At 43.1% G+C, this 19,392-nt stretch overlaps 2 protein-coding genes across 2 annotated transcripts; both read left to right on the top strand.

The window, feature by feature from the left end:
• Positions 1-4,128: 4,128 nt before the first annotated feature.
• Positions 4,129-6,089, top strand: LOC139052334 (structural maintenance of chromosomes protein 1A-like). The gene is made up of 4 exons (XM_070529428.1): positions 4,129-4,309; positions 5,302-5,414; positions 5,510-5,765; positions 6,001-6,089. The coding sequence occupies exons 1-4, from the start codon at positions 4,297-4,299 to the stop codon at positions 6,087-6,089; spliced, it is 471 nt and encodes a 156-aa protein (XP_070385529.1). The 5' UTR covers positions 4,129-4,296.
• Positions 6,090-9,167: 3,078 nt separating this feature from the next.
• LOC139052315 (BEN domain-containing protein 5-like) lies at positions 9,168-18,720 on the top strand (the record flags this gene model as incomplete). The annotated part of the gene is made up of 4 exons (XM_070529409.1): positions 9,168-9,175; positions 10,322-10,456; positions 13,626-13,691; positions 18,571-18,720. Coding segments are annotated over exons 2-4 (327 nt in total), but the record flags the coding sequence as incomplete, so codon positions are not given.
• Between the last annotated feature and the right edge of the window lie 672 nt (positions 18,721-19,392).

Genomic DNA, 19,392 nt, shown 5'->3' with positions numbered 1-19,392 from the left:
ACTTGCTTCGAGGCAGCATGTCACCTTGAAATCCAAACAATGCTTCGATGAGACGCAACAACCCGTCCACGGTGTCCCAAGGCAGCCCATGCGCAACAACAAAAGCTAGAATCATTACGACTGCAGCAGCTTTTGATGTTGTGGATCCAGGAAGGGTGGCCGTGCCATACGCGCGCAGAGCCGTTGCGAGCGCTTGGGCAACGTCTATCGGCGGTACTGGGTCGGATTGCCCGCTTTCGTTGCCTTCGTCTGGGGCCGGGCATGCATTGTCAGTCTGACGGCCAGCTGACGATGCGCCGATTTCATCGTCTGAAAGTAGCGGACAGTCGTCAAACGAGCAGGACAGATCAGGCTCGGCAATGTTCGAAGCATGCCCTTGCGCAACCGGCTGTGACATGTGACGCAACCTATAGCGGCGTGTCGATGAGGGAACGTGAAAACGTTGGCCATCGTGCAGGTACATTTTCCTCTTCCGAGCGGGAGGCTCCATTGATAGGCGCGAAGAGACCACGGTACGGAGTAAGAAAAAGCTATGCAAATAAAAGCGTACACAACTACATAACAAAGCAACTGTCAGGATACGCGCGCACTCACCGCCAAGATTCACTGTTCGGAATGTAGTCACGTGGCCCCGATTGGTACGTTCGATTCGCCGTCACTAGGGTGCCTCGATGCCAGCGCCGTCACCACTAGTTCGCGAGGTGCTGCACCCTACCATTCGTTTCAGCGGTACAGCAATGACGCCCGCAGAACCACGACGTTCGTTTGAAAAAGTGCAGGAAAGGTGCAGGGCTGGTTCGTGATTTTGCTGCACCCGCTCCACGGTCGGTGCCGACTTGGTGCAGATGCGAAGCAGCGGCGCAGCAGACGACGCAGCAGACGAGCACGGTCGAGTACCGTTAAAACCCCGCTTACGCGCGTCTGATGTGTCTGCGCAACTGTGGTGTGCATTTACGCCCCAGAAACCGATCATACCTCCAGTTCAGGACCTCTCAAACTTACGCACACCGTGCACATTCGTCAGACATAGCACAACGCCTACACCGCGTCTGCACCTTTGCATTCGTTTCGAGTGTTTCGCTGAGCCTGCACACACAGACATACACACACGCGCGCGCACATATATATATATATATATATATATATATATATATATATATATATATATATATATAAATATATATATATATATATATATATATATATATATATATATATATATATATATATATATGTGTGTGTGTGTGTGTGTGTGTGTGTGTGTGTGTGTGTGTGTGTTCCAGAACGTTGATACATTCCTGACACAAATACCTGCATTATATAGACCAAAATATTCTTAAGGACATTTGTCAATATTTCGTTACGATAAATAGTGCGAGATTTTGTAGTGCATGAAAGTTATGAATTTGGCAGTCGCGTTTTCCGACTGACATCACGAACTAACTTTACTAGGAGTTTTGTAAATGTGCTTGGTTAATTGTGAAGCTGTACGCATTGAAGATTTGGGACTGCTAGCTGTTATGTTTGGCGTATCTTTTACCGCTGAGAGTTTGGATACGTTGTGCGCGCTTAGTTCTTCACGCACGACGTCGATACGATTATTATATACTTTCCTACGTTGGGTGTATCTTCCCCACACACACGTTTCACCGAGACATATCCCAGCTTATGAGCAGAGGAAAAGTCACAGTACAGTCGGCTATATGTGCGATACACATTTTCTATCTGATGTGGCCGGGCGGACCCTTTCAGCCTCAACTATAGCTTCATACAATAGCCATCTAAACATACACACCTATCGCCACAGCGGCAGGTACTGTGCGATTTAATTGCGTCTCGCGCGAATTACACAGTCAATAGTTCAATGCGACGATACAATAGATAACGTTGATTCACTGCATTACATTATTTACAGGGCTTTGGCTGTTCAATCGACTCAAGTGCCCTTCACTTTGTTATAAAAAGTGCGCATGCCGAGGATGGCGTATATACCTGTGAAAAATGTATACCTTAGGGTCACGTGAAATCAATATTTCCGATGGGCTGGTGCGTATTAAGGTACAGTCGTGAGCAAGTAACCCAGACGCAGAGAACGTTTAATATGAATATTAATGCGAACAGCATTCTTGGCCCCGTCAGAACAGTAGTATTTCAGGCTATATAGCTATCGAGCCACCAAGAATATCCACCGATGCCGAAGATAGTGCAGCCTGAAAATGGTGGGCCGTTCCAGTGAGCATGTGCAATGATTCTGTGCGCGCTCTTCAATGAACCTGTTCGATGCCAACTTTTGTGGCTGTTTACATGTCTGTGGGCTTGCGCGTACTTCACGGCGGCGACGCCAGAAGGCACAACGTGTGAAGCGAGAGAGCTAGCTACAAGAGCCCGGCTGCAGGTACCCGCGTCACAGATGCGTTTCGGCTAATCGAATACTTTGACAGACATATCGTACATGAGTTCTGTCCGATTTCTTGGTAGCTTGGCATGCAGGCTGAAATGAAGGTGCCTGTTCGACTAATGTAATTCATTGAGACGATTTCGTCGCACGGCGCGCGCTAGCTGTGCTAAACGATACATCTTTTTGCTAATACCGTGGTCTAATCACTTTTGCTCTCGAGTGTAGAATTATCATGATGTGTTGAAAGCATGCGTGCGCATACCGAAGGCAATTAATATGCTTAATTGAAGTTTAAAGTATTTCTTCCCTCCTTTCCCTTCCCCTCTCTTTAATTTTTTGTATATGATGTATCACGTGAGCTTGGAGTTGCGCTAAAAAGAGAGGGACAGCTGCAGGTAGAAAGATGTAATGGACCTAATAGTTAATAAACCTTGAGTGCCCCTTTGGGACGCTTGTTACGTCTTACCATCAGCCACATTTAAATGGTATCAGTACTCATAAAAATAGTAACGACCTTCTTTTTCTTTTTGACCAATATATACTGGCCGTATTTTTTAACTGCTAACAGCTCAGGCCTGAGCTATTACTCCGGCTCTAAGTTCAATCACTTCTGTGACAAAAATACCCAGACGACGTATCAGGCACACGCAACTAAATGCAGGCCACATGAACCACAGGAGGAAAGAAACGTATCGAAAATTTTATTCATAACGTACACTGTGGTTATTCAGGTTATCACACCTAAGCACGTGAGAAACGAACAGATCTTTATGTTCCGCGAATCGGTTCGCGTGAGGGTGGAGATTCAATATTAATGACAAGTGGTGTCCAAATCCACGGCCCAGCGATGTCCTCATCAACGTAATAAACGTTGATCTTGAAGGCCATGCTGTTGCTTGCAGCAGAAGGCGGAAGCGGTTGCGGGAGTCAGAAACACGTCATAGACGTCAAATTCGGCGCTGAGGATCCTCAAAAAGGTATTACCAAGATAAGATAACGCGACATTTAAATGGTTACTTAAGCATATTGCAAATAGGTAGTATTGAATCCATGGCTCATCGACAATTTCAATTGGTATTAGATCTCAAAGGCTATGCTTTTGCGGCCTGCACACGACGGAACTGAGAATACGGCATGGCCGACATGTGTTAAAGATTGTGCATAAACGTTTTTTAATTTTTCTTTTCTCCACTGCCATGTGGCAACACAGAGCACACACATTCAGTACCTCCATAAATTCGTATACGGTGTCAGCAGTCTATGCATATTTACTACAAGCCAGACAAGACTATAAAACCGTGTGTACGCCTTTGTGCAAAGCCCTGCTACCCTAGCTCCTGCTATCGTCGCTGCTTCCCTCGCCATATTTCTGCATACGCCACGTTTTTTTTCCATTCTTATATTCCTATTCCTATATATTCATATTTCCTTTTTCTATATCTCTTTTATATCGTTTTATATCTCTTTTATATTATCTTTTATATCTTTATTACTGTATCTATATATAGCTTAATTTAAGTGTAGTGCCGTGATTATTTTTTCTTTTAAGTTTTCTCTGTAAGTGCTTATATTAATTTATTTGTATGTGTGTATTCAGTGTATAGTTCCTTCATCTTTAAATATAGTTGTGCTACTTTTTTGATTACTTTTCGTACTTTTGTAAGCCTCGTATTTATTTCTTTGTGTTAGTGTGCTTTTTATATTTGTCCTTGAAAATGTCAGTGCCGACACACGCTTATGTGGAATATGAGGACGGAGGCAAGGCGATCGTCTCGGTAAGCCTTATAAAGGATTACAGTCCCAATGATTTCAACGATTTGGCGTGCAACAAGCGCATTTATTGGAGAGACCGTGGAAAAGGCTTCGAAGGAGAGGAAGGTTATTACTCCGGCAACGTCATGGTGTTGGGATGTGAGTATATATCAACTTTCAACACTTCATTTGCTTCGCGGGGGTCGATCGCAGGGCAAAGTTGTGACTGGTGTTGTAGATGTCGCGGGGGGCTTTCCTCGTAGCTGGGTGCTTTTTTTTTTCGTTGCGACGATATATTGAATTTTTCACAAGTAGTTCTCCAGGAGGGCACATGTAACAGGCAAACGGAGGCCTCAGGAAAGCACCTAGATTATGCAGATCGCGGTGCTTAGCGCGGCATTTCATGCAGCCTCTATGTCGCTAAATGAAGCATGCACACAGCGCTGTGTGCGCGTTCCTTTATTGCGTCCAGTTATCGTAACGAGTCCTGATCGACGAGATTAGTGCTGCGATGTTATGGCGATGACTTTTCCAACGTTATTGCTTCTCGCAGCATCAGTGGTCATAGTGACGCTCCGACCGCGCTAGAGTGGCATAGAATTGGCGTAAGGCATTGTCACATAATCGCGGCCTATCTTAGCATACAACTCACGGTGCGATCGTGGTTATAACATAGGCGGCTTATATGTCATTGATAAAGGAAATGGGAAAATAACTGAAAAAAATGTAGCCTTTTATGTGCTCGCCACGCGTTACTTGGTCTGTAATTGGGCCTCGTTGCCGACTCTACCGAAAATTTTAGCTCAACAGACCCTATGTTTCTCATTTGGCACGTGCGACATGTGTTCAAAAGAACGGAAACCTGCTGCATCAAGACTTAACCTGTGTTAACACACGTTAGCACTCAGCATGTTAACAGATGTGATGTGAAGCAACAAAATGCCCATGCTGTAGTGTGCTTGTTTTGGGGCACTTACTGCTTCCGCTTGTTACTTTTCCTTTTCTGTATGTCTTGTAGAATCCCTCAGTTATATTTAGCGCCTACTGTCTCTACATGTGTCCTTATTATTGCTTTTTAATCGGTAACTGCGATGACCATCACAAATGCCATATTTTCTTGTAATCAGCATATTGTTTACATTATCCTTCAGGTGGCAAAGCTGATTTGATTGCGAGGATGTTGAAGCAGCACAAGCCTGTTCCCATGGACGTGTTTGAACAATCAAGCGAGAGACATCGCCACAAGCCGAAGCCAGCCCTCAAGGTAATAATAATGATAATAATGCTTTAACAATCAAAGTTTGCCGAAACAAATATTATGCAACTTCATTTTCCTCTTGCCATTTACATTATTACTAGGATGTACCAACAAAGGAAAAGCGGCGCCGACTGGAAAGTGCAAAAAAATCAAGAATGCAGAAAATCCTTGAGAAAAAATCTGCTGCTGGAGATACGGACTCCAGCAGTGAAGATGAGTTGGTGCCGAGGAAAATGCTGAAGAAAGCGGAAAATGAGATCGCAGGACTGAAAAATAAGTTAAGAATATGCGAGCAGCAGCGCATTGAAGAGCGGCAGCAGAATGAAAAACGCCACAGCTTGCTCGAGGAGAGGATGAGTGAGTAATAATTTATTTTAAATGACGGTGTCATTTTGCTTAGAAATTTATTTTTGCAGTATTCTGTGTCGCCTCACAAGTGTGCTGTCAGTCCTTGTGCATGAATGGCGTAGTAAAATGCCTCAGCATGCAAACTAAGGTTTTAGATTAATGCTAGTCAGTGGAATTAATTGTGCTATGTGTGGACATTTATGTGACGATTATGATTGTGTTTATGTAAATGTGCACCATGCAGATTCCATGGAGGCCTCCATAATTGAGGCAATAAGAAAAGAAGTTCGTGCGGCAAGGCTGCCTTCACAGGCATGTAATGTGGCATGTTGATATTTTATGGGGAGCAAAATTTCATGATTTTGAAATGTCAAATCAAGTCATGAACTGTTTCCCATGGACGGATTTATAAATTTGGTTACTTGACGATCTAGTTTAACCTTTTGCTGCCGCAATCACACTTCTATCATGACATTTCTTTGGCAGCTGACGTGATTTGCACCCATAGTACTTGATATAGAATTTCTCATCTAAGCAGCAGCAAAATAATATTTGTCGATTTAAGTACACGAGTCTAGCTGCATCCTAATAAACAACTAATAAATGACACTTCTGTATTGCTCATGCACTGATCTCACATTTTGCAAAACTTTAGCCTGTTTACCTTTAACCATGGAGGAAGGAAAAAGATAGGTGGGAGCGTACTGCAACGCGATTGAAGCCAACCTGGTGACCCAACCTGTGGTCGCATGCCGAAGTTTGCGGCTGGTTTTAGTGTTCCCACTCTGCAGGCAGAGCAACGGCAAGGCAGCTGAACAAGCGTGCACCGAATAAATATTGGCATAGCTACTGGGAACCAAACGTCTTAGCAGATCTCGACCAAAGAGGTCACATGTTGGGCCACCACTGTGGCTTCATGGAGCGTTCGCTTGCCAAGGCTGGCTGCCTGACGTAATGCTCCCTCCTATATCTTTCCTTCCTCCATGCATTTAACTGCACAATTATCAATGCATATCTCTAAGCACGTGGGAATCTAATGGCTACAGCAATTTGTCTAAAGCAGCTAAACCTTTTAATTTGCAGTAAAGTTTTGTTGTGTCAAAAACAAAACCCTACAAGCCTTAATGGCCTTACTCATTTACCAGTGCCTATTGGAGAAAATGTAAATGGACTTCTGATAACTGTACTGTTCTTCAATTGCCCTTTAGGGTTGTGCTGCAAATGTTTGCAGCGAAAATTTGCAGCAAGCAGTGCGGGAAGCTCCCATGAAGCCATGTGAGGTGAGAACTTCATTGGCATTGGTATATTTATTTGTTAGAAATGATTATACATTGCTCATTATTTATGTAGTCAACTTTAAAACAAATCTAACTTACCACGAAATGCTAGTGTAAACTTGATGGTATTGAGCTTTGGTGTCGTATATTTTATGCTGAATTATAATTTAAGGTAATCAAACCAAGAAATGGGGAGTGTGTGTTACTCAACAGCATTTCTAGTTTGCATATGTACGGCTTTGTTATGCGCTATGCATATTTTGTGCATGTTAGTGCACGTAATACTGTACTTATGGCTATATACTAGTTACTGTGGATAAGCTTTTCTTTGCTTCTTTGCACATTCCTGTTTGTGTACAGTCTAGCTTCTGTATCACTGGTGAGCACTAGGTAGCATTATTGTGCAATGCATGGAATCCTGCTAATATGTCTGCAGTGTAGATTTCTCAGCGACAAGATCATTACAATTGTTTTCTGAAATAAAAATGTGTTTCGCAGTGCAAGAAATAATGTGTAAACTTTCATTAAGGGTTGTTTCAATGCAGTAGCAGTATAATTAGCAGAGTGGCAAATTGAGTGAATTGGCATTCGTTGTCAAATAAACATAACAGCACTAACAACAAGGGAGAAAAAATGTACGACACAGAAAAGTGCCTGTAGCACTAGCTGTTACTTCCGTTTCAAATTTAGCTGAAGTTATACCCACCACTGTGGTTCAGCCACTGCGACGTCCTACCACAGAGCACAAAGTAAAAAGAAATAATTATCAGTGTTGTGAGCCACAATCCAATGAAGCCAGAATTCAAAACAGCTCATGCATCGATTTATGTGTACATTGACGAACCTGAGGTTTTAAAAAAGTATCTGGAGCCCTTTACATGGCTTTTCTCATAATCTGTGGGATTCACGTCCAAAGGCCAGGTTGTTATATCTCCTTTGCATTAAACAGTCATAGGCAGAAAAAGCTGATACTCGCTCATACTTGCTCGCCTATATATTTGGAGGCTATGCACTCACTCGCAGTCATTGGCACTTGCATTCATGAAAGAAAGAAAATCTATTCCCGCATTGTGCAATACAAAATGGTATACAGTATCATGTGGCATTTGCAGTTGCTTGCATTGACACTTAATGGTACCTAGTCATGATAATTCTTGCATCCACAACCATTCACTCACATTACATTCACTCGCACTTGTGGACAGCCACCTATTATACTCGCATTCACTGAAACTCGCTGCCATCAAATTTCATTCATAGTCGTGTTTATCAGCACTTGCTGTTATCCATACGTCCCCTCAAGCTTGTTAACACTCCCATTCATACACACATCCTTGCACTTATCATTACTCACTAGCACCCTCCTATGCCTGTGAAATAAGCGTGGAGCAAGTACGAGTTGGTATACTTGTGAACATTTTGACCAATACAAATTAAAAAGCTGGTGTTTTTCTTCCAGCGCAGCAATATGCAATAGTATAATAATTCACTACAAGTTTCTGAGGCTTTACTAGTTCTCAACAGTAGTGATAGCACGTAGTGCTCTGCAGTGTTGCATAGTTGTCACACATAGGCAACACATGGGCCGTAGTATTTCCGCCAGCAAGATAACCTTATGCATTCAGCTGAAGAGTACCATGTAGAGCGACACAAATTTTTAGGTGGTTTAAAGCTTCAAATATTGGGTAAGCTTGCATTGAATTTAGACTGAAGAATGCACACACTTCAGGTTGTCCCCATGCAGCAACCAAATGAACAATCAGTGTTTGATGTTTCTCTTTCCTGTTGTGCAGCATCATTCCTACATTCTGCTCCCAAGCAATCGTTTTTTCTAGCCCAGACATATGTTTAAGTAATAGCTGACAAGCACGCTTCTTGCTTCTCGGTCCAGATCTATGTGTTTTGAGCCATTAGCAAGGAAGGTGGCAGGTTAGGCCCTGTTTAATTTCAGAAAAGGGCTCAAAAAGAACTTTGCCATCGCTCTTAGACACTTTGCATAGCTTCTTTATAGTTCATGTGCTAATGCTGATAAGTCTGTGGCCTACACATTTAAAGAATTGATGTGTGGTGGTAATTGCGATGTGTTTGGTTCCTGGATTTCAGGATAATTCCATTCAGGAAGAGTCTGCCACACTGTATGAGGTATGTATACACAATACATAAAAGCCCAGCTAGTGTGTTTTGCATGGGGCTGCGAAAAATTAAGATCTGGAAATCTGAACAGCCAGAACGAAGACAGATTTGTACGCATTTAGTTTGTACTTTGCAAACCTAATGTAGCAGCCACGGGACTATAAATGATATTGTTGCTTTCGCCACTTTATCTAAGAGAGCGGATGCTGAAGTGAGTGGGCGAAAGCACGGTCTTGTTAATTTTTAGCAGAATAAAATGACCTAGTGAACATTGTCTTTAGCTTTTTTGGATTGCGAGCACTTTTTTCTTGAAGCTAAGCTTTTTTCCTATATTTTTCTATCTCCCCTTTTCCTAAGCCTGTGTTTGGCATGGTTGCTGCTGCTGCGGTATCTTTGTAGGTATGATTGTTGATATGTATATGCAGGTTTATGTGAAAAGATTGCAGGCTCCAGCACTTGGGCTGACATAGCTCTGTATGCTCTCGGACTCACTAATGCCAGTTAGCATGCTATATTCTGGATAAAAAGAAAGTTGCTATTTAAGATGTGGGTATAATGATGACTTGAAGGTATTTTTAAAAATCGCACTGACCTCTTAATGTTATATCCAGTGGCACCTTGGGTTTAGGCATTCGGCATGTGCCACTGTGACCCAAGGGGCTACAGAATTATTAAATTTAGCTAGATGTGTGCCATACAAACATCATGGTGTTGCTTTTGTCATTGTTGCATCGCTGCATGCAGTAGACATCTCACAATGTGTATCTGCATCTGCTTTATTTGGCATTTGCAATATGACATAACCTGTGAGCAGTGTAGTGCATAAAGAAAAAGAAATTGCATGAGACACTTGCACACATATGTTTATGGTGAACAAACATAAACATTGCATAATTAAAGTTACAGGTCCCACAGGGTGAAAGTAAACACTATTATATGCACCTTTACTTTCATAGCACTTCATTAAGCATGTCACTAAGACTTTGCTTCACGTCGACTCCAGTGTGTCTTGGATCTGCATAATTATTTTTTGGTGTTCTGCATGGGCTGCCACACTGTATTGCTCAGTTGTATTTGTTCTCTAACCTGCATCTATTGTACACCCTTGAGGTACTCGTTGCTATGATGTGCTATCAACTTGCTATTTGTGCTCAGGATTTGGATCTCGGCACTGCCCCAATGGATGGGGCACTGCCAGCTCATTGCGAGTCGGCAAAGCCCAGCTGCGTCCTTGGGCCTCGTGAAGAGGTGGCAGGCAGCCAGGTAGCCAGCCATGTGCCTTCCACCCATGTGAGTGTATAGATTTATCCTGATAATTTGCACCTGCTAAGCCACTATGCTTGCTAGACAAAGCCTAACGAAGTGTTTATTTCCTCTTGTTAAACATTGTGTCATACTGAAGAATTAATATTGCCATGAATGCACTTGCAGTTGGTCTGCTTGAATTTTCTAATCATACTTTGTATACTAGTTTATGCCAACTCATTATGAGAATCGTGCTATGCGGATAGAGCTATCTGCCTCCTGCTTAGAAGGCACAGTACGCACCTCTTTGGCCTCTGCTTCACGTAGACGGCAACCCCAGGCTGACCCACACGGGAGAAATCGGTAGTTGCCCTTTCCTATCCTCCTCTCTAATCTTTGTCTTTCTCTTGCTTTCGATCTTCCCTGTTTCCTCTTGGCTTCCTCTTACTTCCACTTTTTCCAAACAGCAAGGGTTAACCTTGTGTGGGATAGCCAACCTTGGTTATAACAGATTTGGTTATAGTAGGGTACGTACAGCTGGCGCCTGCAGGACGTGTTTTTTCACGGTCTTGCATCATCCCCTTGTTGGGCTCCATATGGAGGTGGGTGGTTGGCGGTGCTGCTGAATTTCCGCATATATTTATGGCATGTTCTTCTCCCCCACTTGCTGATCGCCCTCATAAACGAGGGCGCACCGAAGAAGTATTTAGCTTCTATGGCCAACATAGTGAAAACTTTCCCAAATTCCATGTCATGCATTCTGAGAAAACCGCAATGTCACTGAGAATGATCTCCTTTTCTGGTGTCGAAATCAATAACCAATGTTCTTGGTCAAGGCTATAAACTTTCCAAACTTCCAAGTGGAGATCTCCTTTTAGAACTCCGAGATCAAAATCAATATGAAAGGCTGCCGAATCTTGTCTTTTGGTGACTTTCCAGTGAATGTGACGCCGCATCGCACCATAAACACCAGCCGTGGTGTTGTATTTGATAGTGACCTGATTGATTTGACAGAGGCTGAACTACTTGAAGGCTGGGGTGACCAGAATGTGATCAGTGTAAAACGAATCAAGATGAGGTGCGATGGTAAAGAAATACAGACTAAGCATCTTATTCTCACATTCGGCTCAGGTGTTCTGCCTGAAACAATCGAGGCAGGCTATGGAAGATCAGGGTCAGGCCATATATACCAAATTTCCTCCGATGCTTTTAAATGTCAAAGGTTCGGCCACAGTTCCCAGAACTGCTATGGCTGAATAACCTGTGCCAAATGGCAGCGACCATGAACATCCGTCCGAGTCATGCGTGAACACTGCACACTGAATTGTGAAGGGGAGCACCCTGCGTACTCGCGGTCCTGCCCATCTTAGAAAAAAGGAAAAGAAATAATGGCAATCAAAATCAAAGAGCAAATTTCGTTTAAAGAGGCACGCAGGCATGTATCCTTCTTGCCAAAGTGGCGTGTCGGGGCAGTGCCACATCTGCCTCCAGCGGCTGTCTGGCCCATACACAGTGAGCCGGCAGTGCCGTCACCTGCCCCCTGGGCGGTTGCAGCTGGCGCTGTTCCACCGTCCGAGATGAAGGGGCCATCGACCTCTGGGCTGGTGGCCTCAAAGGCCTCATCACTTAAGAGGCTTTCTCGACAAACAAATCGCTCTCAAGAGCCGGTGTCCAGCGCCTCGCAGGAGGCGATGTACACAACACTTAGTCAAACAGCACCACCAGCGCCTTAGGAGCAGCGAGAATCTTGACCGTTCCATAACAGAGAAACATCGCATTATGGGACCGGCAAAGGGCCCTGTAACCTAACTTTTCTTGTTAGACACACAGCACTAACCTCGTTCCCATATGGATACGCAAATATTACAATGGAACGTGAGCGGACTTCTTCACAACCTTGACGATGTTAAAGAACTCCTCCGCAAATTCACTCCAAGGGTGCCGTGTGTACAAGAAACACACCTAAAATTAATGCAGACCAACTTTCTAAGGCAATATGCCACTTTCTGCAAACACCGTGATGATGCACTCACCTTCTCAGGGCGTGTAGCCGTAATAGTCTATAAGGGCGTTGAATGTCGGCAAATAAATCTCTGAACCTCCCTCGAGGCAGTTGCATTACGAGCTGTGCTATTTGGTCAGCTAATTACGGTTAGTTTGATGTACGTCTCCCCTTCCTGTCAACTTACTAAAGCAGAGTTTCACAGCTTGATCGATGAACTTCCTCCATCATGTATAGTCGTGGTGATCTAAATGCACATAGGCCCATGTGGGGCAACACATGTGCGGATGCGTGTGGGTGCCCGATAGAAAATTTTGTTTTCTTTAGGTGCATGCTTATTGAACAAAAAAGAACCAACATACTACACTGTTACACATAAAGTATACTCGTCCATAGACTTGAGCATAGTTTCGAGCTCACTATTTCGTTACCTGGAGTGGTCTGTTCCGAAGAACCCCTATGGGAGTGACTACTTCCCAATTACATTAAAGGTAACAAAACCAGATGCATGCTGTCCACATTTTCCTTGATGGAACCTCGAATCAGCAAACTGGGAACTTTTTTCGAGAACTCGCATATTTAGGCGGTGATGACAATTCTGATTTTAACGTAGATGATGCTGTGGCATACCTAACTGATTGTGTTATTGATGCTGCAACAAAATGTATTAAACAATTTAACAGACTGGCAAAGAATCGTCGCAACCCATGGTGGAATGACGAATCTAGGAAAGCCCTAAAAAAATCAAAACAAAGCTTGGGGATTGTTTTACAATTCTCCAACAGCTGAAAACCTTATTTCATTGTGGCCAGAATATTGTGTCCGGCTTTTGCTATCCTGAGGTTTGACTATGTGTTAATTGAATGCTAGACTAATGAACTTGTTTGGCACGGGAAAATTTGTGTTTATGGCATTGAAGAACCATTTATATATAAAAAAAACTTTTAATTTATCTCCAGGTAGGTTCTGCTTATGTAGTTTGTAGTTTACTTTTTGCCAGTGGCGATGCTGGCTTGTCTTATAGCACGTGCTTGATGCACAAGCAATGTGGAAATGAGGTATAATCACATTCACTGATTATGCATGCTTATTGTATGCAGTCTTCTGTAGGGTATTCTTTCTAATGTCAGGTTTGATATTTTTTTGTGTAAAACAGAAAAAACTAGGAAAGGTAGGTTGGCTAACCACATAGGTGTGCTGCTTTTATTTCAGGGGCCAGTCCCAGTACCTGCAGAGCTGGGTGTGGAAGCTCCACTCTTCACACCAGTTGGTGGAAAGGCAAGCTGTGTTTGCTTATCTGAATCAAACTAGTTTATGTCATTATACACCAGAATATGTGCCGAGTACTTTACTTGGTACTAACTGTGGAGCTTAGTGTATGCAGTTGTGAAAGCAGCCAGCCAGTACAGCAGTGTTCTGAAGAAATAACAGGTGCTGACGTGCTAGTATTTCAAGTTCATTCGCAGTGCATATAAAGATTGTCATTATTCTACTAAAATTCGTATTTCTGGGAATGTACCACTTCTACAATTGTTTTATCCGTCTATTAAAATGAATGCTCTGCTAGCAGTGGTGCATTGCTGTGTGAGCAGGAAAAGTCGACATCAATCGTCTATGAGCAATGGTTTATGAGAGTACTTATGTGCAGTAATACCTTGTTAACTGAAAGTAGTAAAATCTGGAAAAAATTTGAGACAAGTGAATTTTCCAGATAATCAGTCGTGGAAATTGCAGTGAAAAGCTGAGTTCGTTTTAAAAAATTTACTGCTACTGACAAGCTTTTCAACAACAGCTAAACATAAAGGTTTCAAAGAAATAAATAAAAACATGCCAGAGATATCAATCAGCTCCATTTTGTGGCACTGCAGTCTTACTCTGTGCATGAAAAGTGCGTAGGGCTGGTCTGCTTCGTTGTAGCTCCTGGACCTAGAAAAGCGTCCTTGAGCCGCTTCACACATCGCATGAGCTGATCGTTCCCGACGCTGCATTTAACTTTATTTTGCAGCAAGTGAAGCACGTTTCTTGTTTCAGCAGATGTCGGCACCTCTTTAGGTCTTGCATTATAATTGCCTTCACCGCCCCTTCTGTTTGTAGCCATCCCAGCGATTTCGGTGTCAGTAAATTCACCTATCACCGGTACATCCTGGTTGCATAGCACACACTTGTAAATGCTCATGTCGCTTTCTACTATGCAACACACGTAGCACAGACTTACAGGGAACCCTGCCACAGAAAGCGATGTGAGCATTCACGAGTATGCGCTATATGCAAGCAGGGCATACCGAAATGCATGCTGCACATGGGTTTTTATTCTATGCTGTATAGACTAAAATTCAGTGCCGCGAGCATTGTGTAGAATAAAAGTAAAACGGAAATTGGACCTCTGATGGTAAATCGCATGCGTTGCACAAAGCGAACACAACGAACTGTGTCAAGCATGCTATTTTGCCAGGCCTGCCTCTGCGCATGTCTCTCCCATCACATGATGTGCTACATGGTTGCTTGACAAAGTTGTTATGCCACTAGGTTCTTAGTTCACATCCTAGGAAAGTGTCCACTTCGTGGTAGGTGCAGCAGTCTTGCGCGAAGCTTGTTTAACGGTCCTGCGGCAGAGTTCTTGTTCCACTCTTAGTGAAGATTTTGAGGTATCCGTTATTTGGTCCAAAAATAGTTCGATGCCTTGGAAAAATTCCACTGCCGATTTTTTTTTTTAGATGTGAGAGTTTGAGTTAACACGGTATTACTGTAGTATGATAAGGCAGCTCAGGAGTTCTTACCATGTTTAGTAAGTAGTGTGCCAAGGCCTTGATTCAGACTAGTTGGTCTCGTACTGGGAGCCTCAATATCGGTTAAAATGCAGGGACAGATAAATGACTACCGCATATGGTGCTAACTTCCAACTGCTTATTTTGGAAAGGAAGATGTCCTTTTATGGACTCTGCACACGTCAACAATGGTGTGACATCCTGTAAATGACAGCACGCAAACATCACTTTTTAATTAAGCAAGTTTTTTATGGGATGGTGACAGGGACGTAGTGCTGATGCACCTGTCTGCTAAGTACCGAGTATGAACAGCTTCTATTACCTCGCATGTCAGCTGTTGTCTGGCTCTGCCCACGATACTGCACTGGTCAAACAAATGTGCAACCACATTTTCTACAATATTGGGCCAGTGACTCACTGCCAAATTTCTTTACACTGTTATTATGCTCCCGTAGCCAATCATTCAGGCATCATCCTGTTTGTCCTACATAAGATTGCAGACTGCATTGCAGGTGTAAGTGGCAGATGACGCAGTGGTGTTTGGCAACAGCATTCAGGTTAGTCATCCAGCATAGCCTTGCTAGCTTGTTAGGTGCAGAGAATACTAGTTGTACATTCAATCGCTGGCCAATCTTTTTTGCGCTGTGTGATAACTTATGTATTGAATAAAAAGAAAAGCCTCGCAGTTCAAAAACAATTTGTCCTGGTCTGGGACTCGAACCCGGGACCACTGCCTTTCCGGGGCAGCCGCTCTGCCATCTGAGCTAACCTGGCGGCTAGCAGATGGCAGGGCGAAGTCGAACTTGTTGACAACTCGAAGCACTAAAAGGCAAGAGTTTGACCTAATATTTCTGCGGAAAACCGCAAGGTAAATAGGGGCGTGCCAAGGCATTGATAATCCGCAACCGCAAATCATTCGCAGCCACGACTGTAGGCAACATTCAGTACGAGAAAAGAGAGCAAAAATGAAGTTTGGTTTAAATTTTCTCGGCTGCTAATCAACCCCTTTCTGCAAGAATATCTTGGCAATTGCTATGAACGGTTGGAGGTCTGCTTTACCCTTTATTAATTACTTCTCTCCAACTTGCGGGTTTTTGTAGAACTATTAGGTCAACCTCTTGCCTTTGCTTCAAGTTGTCGACAAATTTGACTTCGCCCTGCCATCTACTAGCCGCTTGGTTAGCTCGGATGGTAGAGCGGCTGCCCCGGAAAGGCAGTGGTCCCGGGTTCGAGTTCCAGACCAGGACAAATTGTTTTTCAACTGCGTGGCTTTTCTTTTTATTAAATACATAAGTTATCACACAACTCGAAAAAGATTGGCCAGCGATTGAATGTACAACTAGTATTCTCTGCACCTAACAAGCTAGCAAGGGTATGCTGGATGACTAACCCAAATGATGATGCCAAACTCCACTGCGAAAAAAGGCGTGAAAATAAGTTTGTTGATTGTGCCTCGTGCATCATCGGGCAATACACCTGCAGTGCTTTAGATTCTCTATGTAGGACAAACAGGATGATGCCTGAATGATTGGCTACGGGAGCATAACAATCTAAAGAAATTTGGCAGTTAGTCAGTAGCGTGACATTGTAGAAAGTGTGGTTGCACCTTTGTTTGACCAGTGCAGTATCTGGGCAGGGCCGGACAGCAGCTGACATGTGGTGTAATAGAAGCTGTTCATATTAAGTACTTAGTAGACAGGTGCGTTTACATTGTGGCCTTGTCACTATACCATAAGGAACTGGCAGCATACGTTCTAGGAGAGAAAAAATAATAGAGTAATGCAGAATGTTGCAGGAAGCTCATTGCATAAAAGATATCTGATATAGTTTAAGTCCTGCATCTGTTGCGCTACCAAATAAAGAAAAACCCATGCTAATGGTGGTATCTTACATGTGCGTGGAATGTGGTTTGGTGAAAGTACCATGTGTTGAACAGTTGCTTATGCTATTGTGTAACATTAAGAGCTTTTTTTCAATGCCATGAAACCAGTTGAAGACTAGTGCCCTTTCTGTCCTGTCATCCTTTCTGCATTGTAAGACATTTTTTTTCCTCCAGAGGATGAGTACTTCTATTCAATTAGTTCAGCACTGCAGGTGACATTAGGTATTGCCTAATGACTCGGGCTCTGAGCAAGGTGTGCGACTATTGTGCAATGCAAAAGAGCAAAAGCAGTGCCAGTGTCCAACTGAAATGACACAGCAAGTCAACATTGCCTTGTCATTGGGGGAAATTGTACAGGGATGCCAAAATGTGTCATGCCTTGTTGTGTCTTTATTCTCACATTTGCTAGCTGCCTTGCATGACACTGCATTGGCCACCTGCCTTCAGAACTGCATAATTGCCCTCTGTAGTCGGGATGATCATGACCACGGTTTCGTTCGCAGCTGTTGTGACAAGTAGTAGTTCATTGCGACTTGGTGCAATGCATGCTGTCTCACAAACATGGTGTCTATTGAGGATAGTGATTGTACTGTGGCCAGGCTTGCATCCAATCAGCCAGTTACATTGAGATTGTTGTACAATCTGTTGTACAGCCAGCGCAGTGGTGAAAAAATTATCGGGATGGACATGTGGTAGTGAATAGCATGCCTCCGACAAAGATGCGGCCAAGTCTTGTACTATGACTGCACTGCAAAGAAAGTACTTCCTCAAGGCCCTTGCCGCTGCGGGCAGTATGATCAGTCGCTAAATGACATCTGCAGCTCCTGCACTGCTTATATGTGAAGTATAAACAGGATTTGCGGATTGATTCAGTATAAAAGTGTGTTGGTGTGAACATTTGTTTTTTTTCTTTTCATACCCTTAACAATTTAACATTTGGTTAATTCAGAATTTAGTTCCAGTCCTGTGAAATTTGAATGAATGAGGTTTTACTGTATTACACCCCTTCTTTCACCGCATGTGTAATTTGAGCTCACTGGGATACTGCAAGAAGTGTTTTCAGCCTCAAGGGTAAGATTGCTAGCTCTGGGACAAAGCAGCTCCTTAAGTGTGCAATAAGTTTTACTGTGGTTTTCTGCTCTTCCCATCTGCTTCCCTAGACTTTTTCTCAAGTCTAAATAAAAACTAGTATATCCCGTACAAAAGGTGCTTGTCGCTGACTGTGGGATTAAATGTGGTGAATCCTCCGAGGTAGAATTGTTGTCCCTAGCTGGGCCATTATCAGTGAAGCTTCATCGACTAGGGCTTCCTACAGTCAGGGCGTAAACTTTGAACCTTTTGCATATATCTTGGTTTTATCCTTGAGTGCCATCACTGTTTGGCAACCTACTTTTCCTTAATAACTGTTACCTTTTTTATCCATTATTTCAAGAACAGAGACTTTTTCTGAGAGTACATATGCTCTTTTGTATTTGAGTAATTAATCTCTTGCAATTTTTATCTTTTGTAGGTACACATTGGAAATGGCCTGTTTATTTGTGCCAATAAGTGGACCTGGGTGAACCAAGCGAAAACGGACAGTACGTTTGCCAGGGAGGTTGCCCGGTGCCTGTGGCAGCCGCATGAATTGGTGGGCAGGAGCGTGACCGGCAAAGTCTGCATGAGCAAACTCAAGGAAGGTGGCGAAGCAAAGCCAGCGTTAACGCCAGAGAAACTTGGTGCAGTTCGAAGTAAGTAGACCCTGCCCTGCTAGCTCATGTTTTCATAACGATTGCGAAGTGTTTTGAAGTTAAAGGAGCAATGCCTATCACATGGTGCTATTTCTGCACGAATATAATGGGCTGTAAGATGGGGTTGTATAGAGGTGATCTTGTTATATGGGCCGACATAGTTTACATCTACACATCAGGGGCATGCATAGCTGTATGTGCATATTTAGTGATGCGCTCTCGCTAATAAAAAACTATCACTTAGTTTCTATGGTGGTATTATAGGTGCATTAATCTTTCCTATTAATAGTTCTGCACTGGCATCTATGCAGTGTTTTCCATCTGCATATTCCGCGGTGCGGTAACTAAAAGCTGTGTAATTTGTGTAGTCACTTGCATGAGCTGGTATATACTTGATTAATTAATGTAAAGTATGTGTGGAAATGTATTAGACTATTTCTGTGGTGTTTTATTGCAATTCTGCAGCCATTTATATTGTTTGTAAAACACGAACATTTCACAGAGATGGGAACAAGAATGCGAGGACGAGCACTTGCTTTCAACTGCTGTGGTTAATGTTGAAATATCAATTTACGTTGGTAAAAAACTCATAAGCCTCCGTG

Source organism: Dermacentor albipictus, unplaced genomic scaffold (genome assembly GCF_038994185.2).
Source record: "Dermacentor albipictus isolate Rhodes 1998 colony unplaced genomic scaffold, USDA_Dalb.pri_finalv2 scaffold_21, whole genome shotgun sequence".
Classification (NCBI taxonomy): Eukaryota; Metazoa; Arthropoda; class Arachnida; order Ixodida; family Ixodidae; genus Dermacentor; species Dermacentor albipictus.
This window is presented reverse-complemented; position numbering and strand designations above follow the sequence as displayed.

Excerpts from the sequence above, each read along its gene's own strand:
- LOC139052334 (XM_070529428.1), top strand. Across the intron at positions 5,415-5,509 it reads AGCCGAAGCCAGCCCTCAAG|GATGTACCAACAAAGGAAAA; the intron begins GTAATAATAATG and ends CATTATTACTAG. Across the intron at positions 5,766-6,000 it reads CTTGCTCGAGGAGAGGATGA|ATTCCATGGAGGCCTCCATA; the intron begins GTGAGTAATAAT and ends TGCACCATGCAG.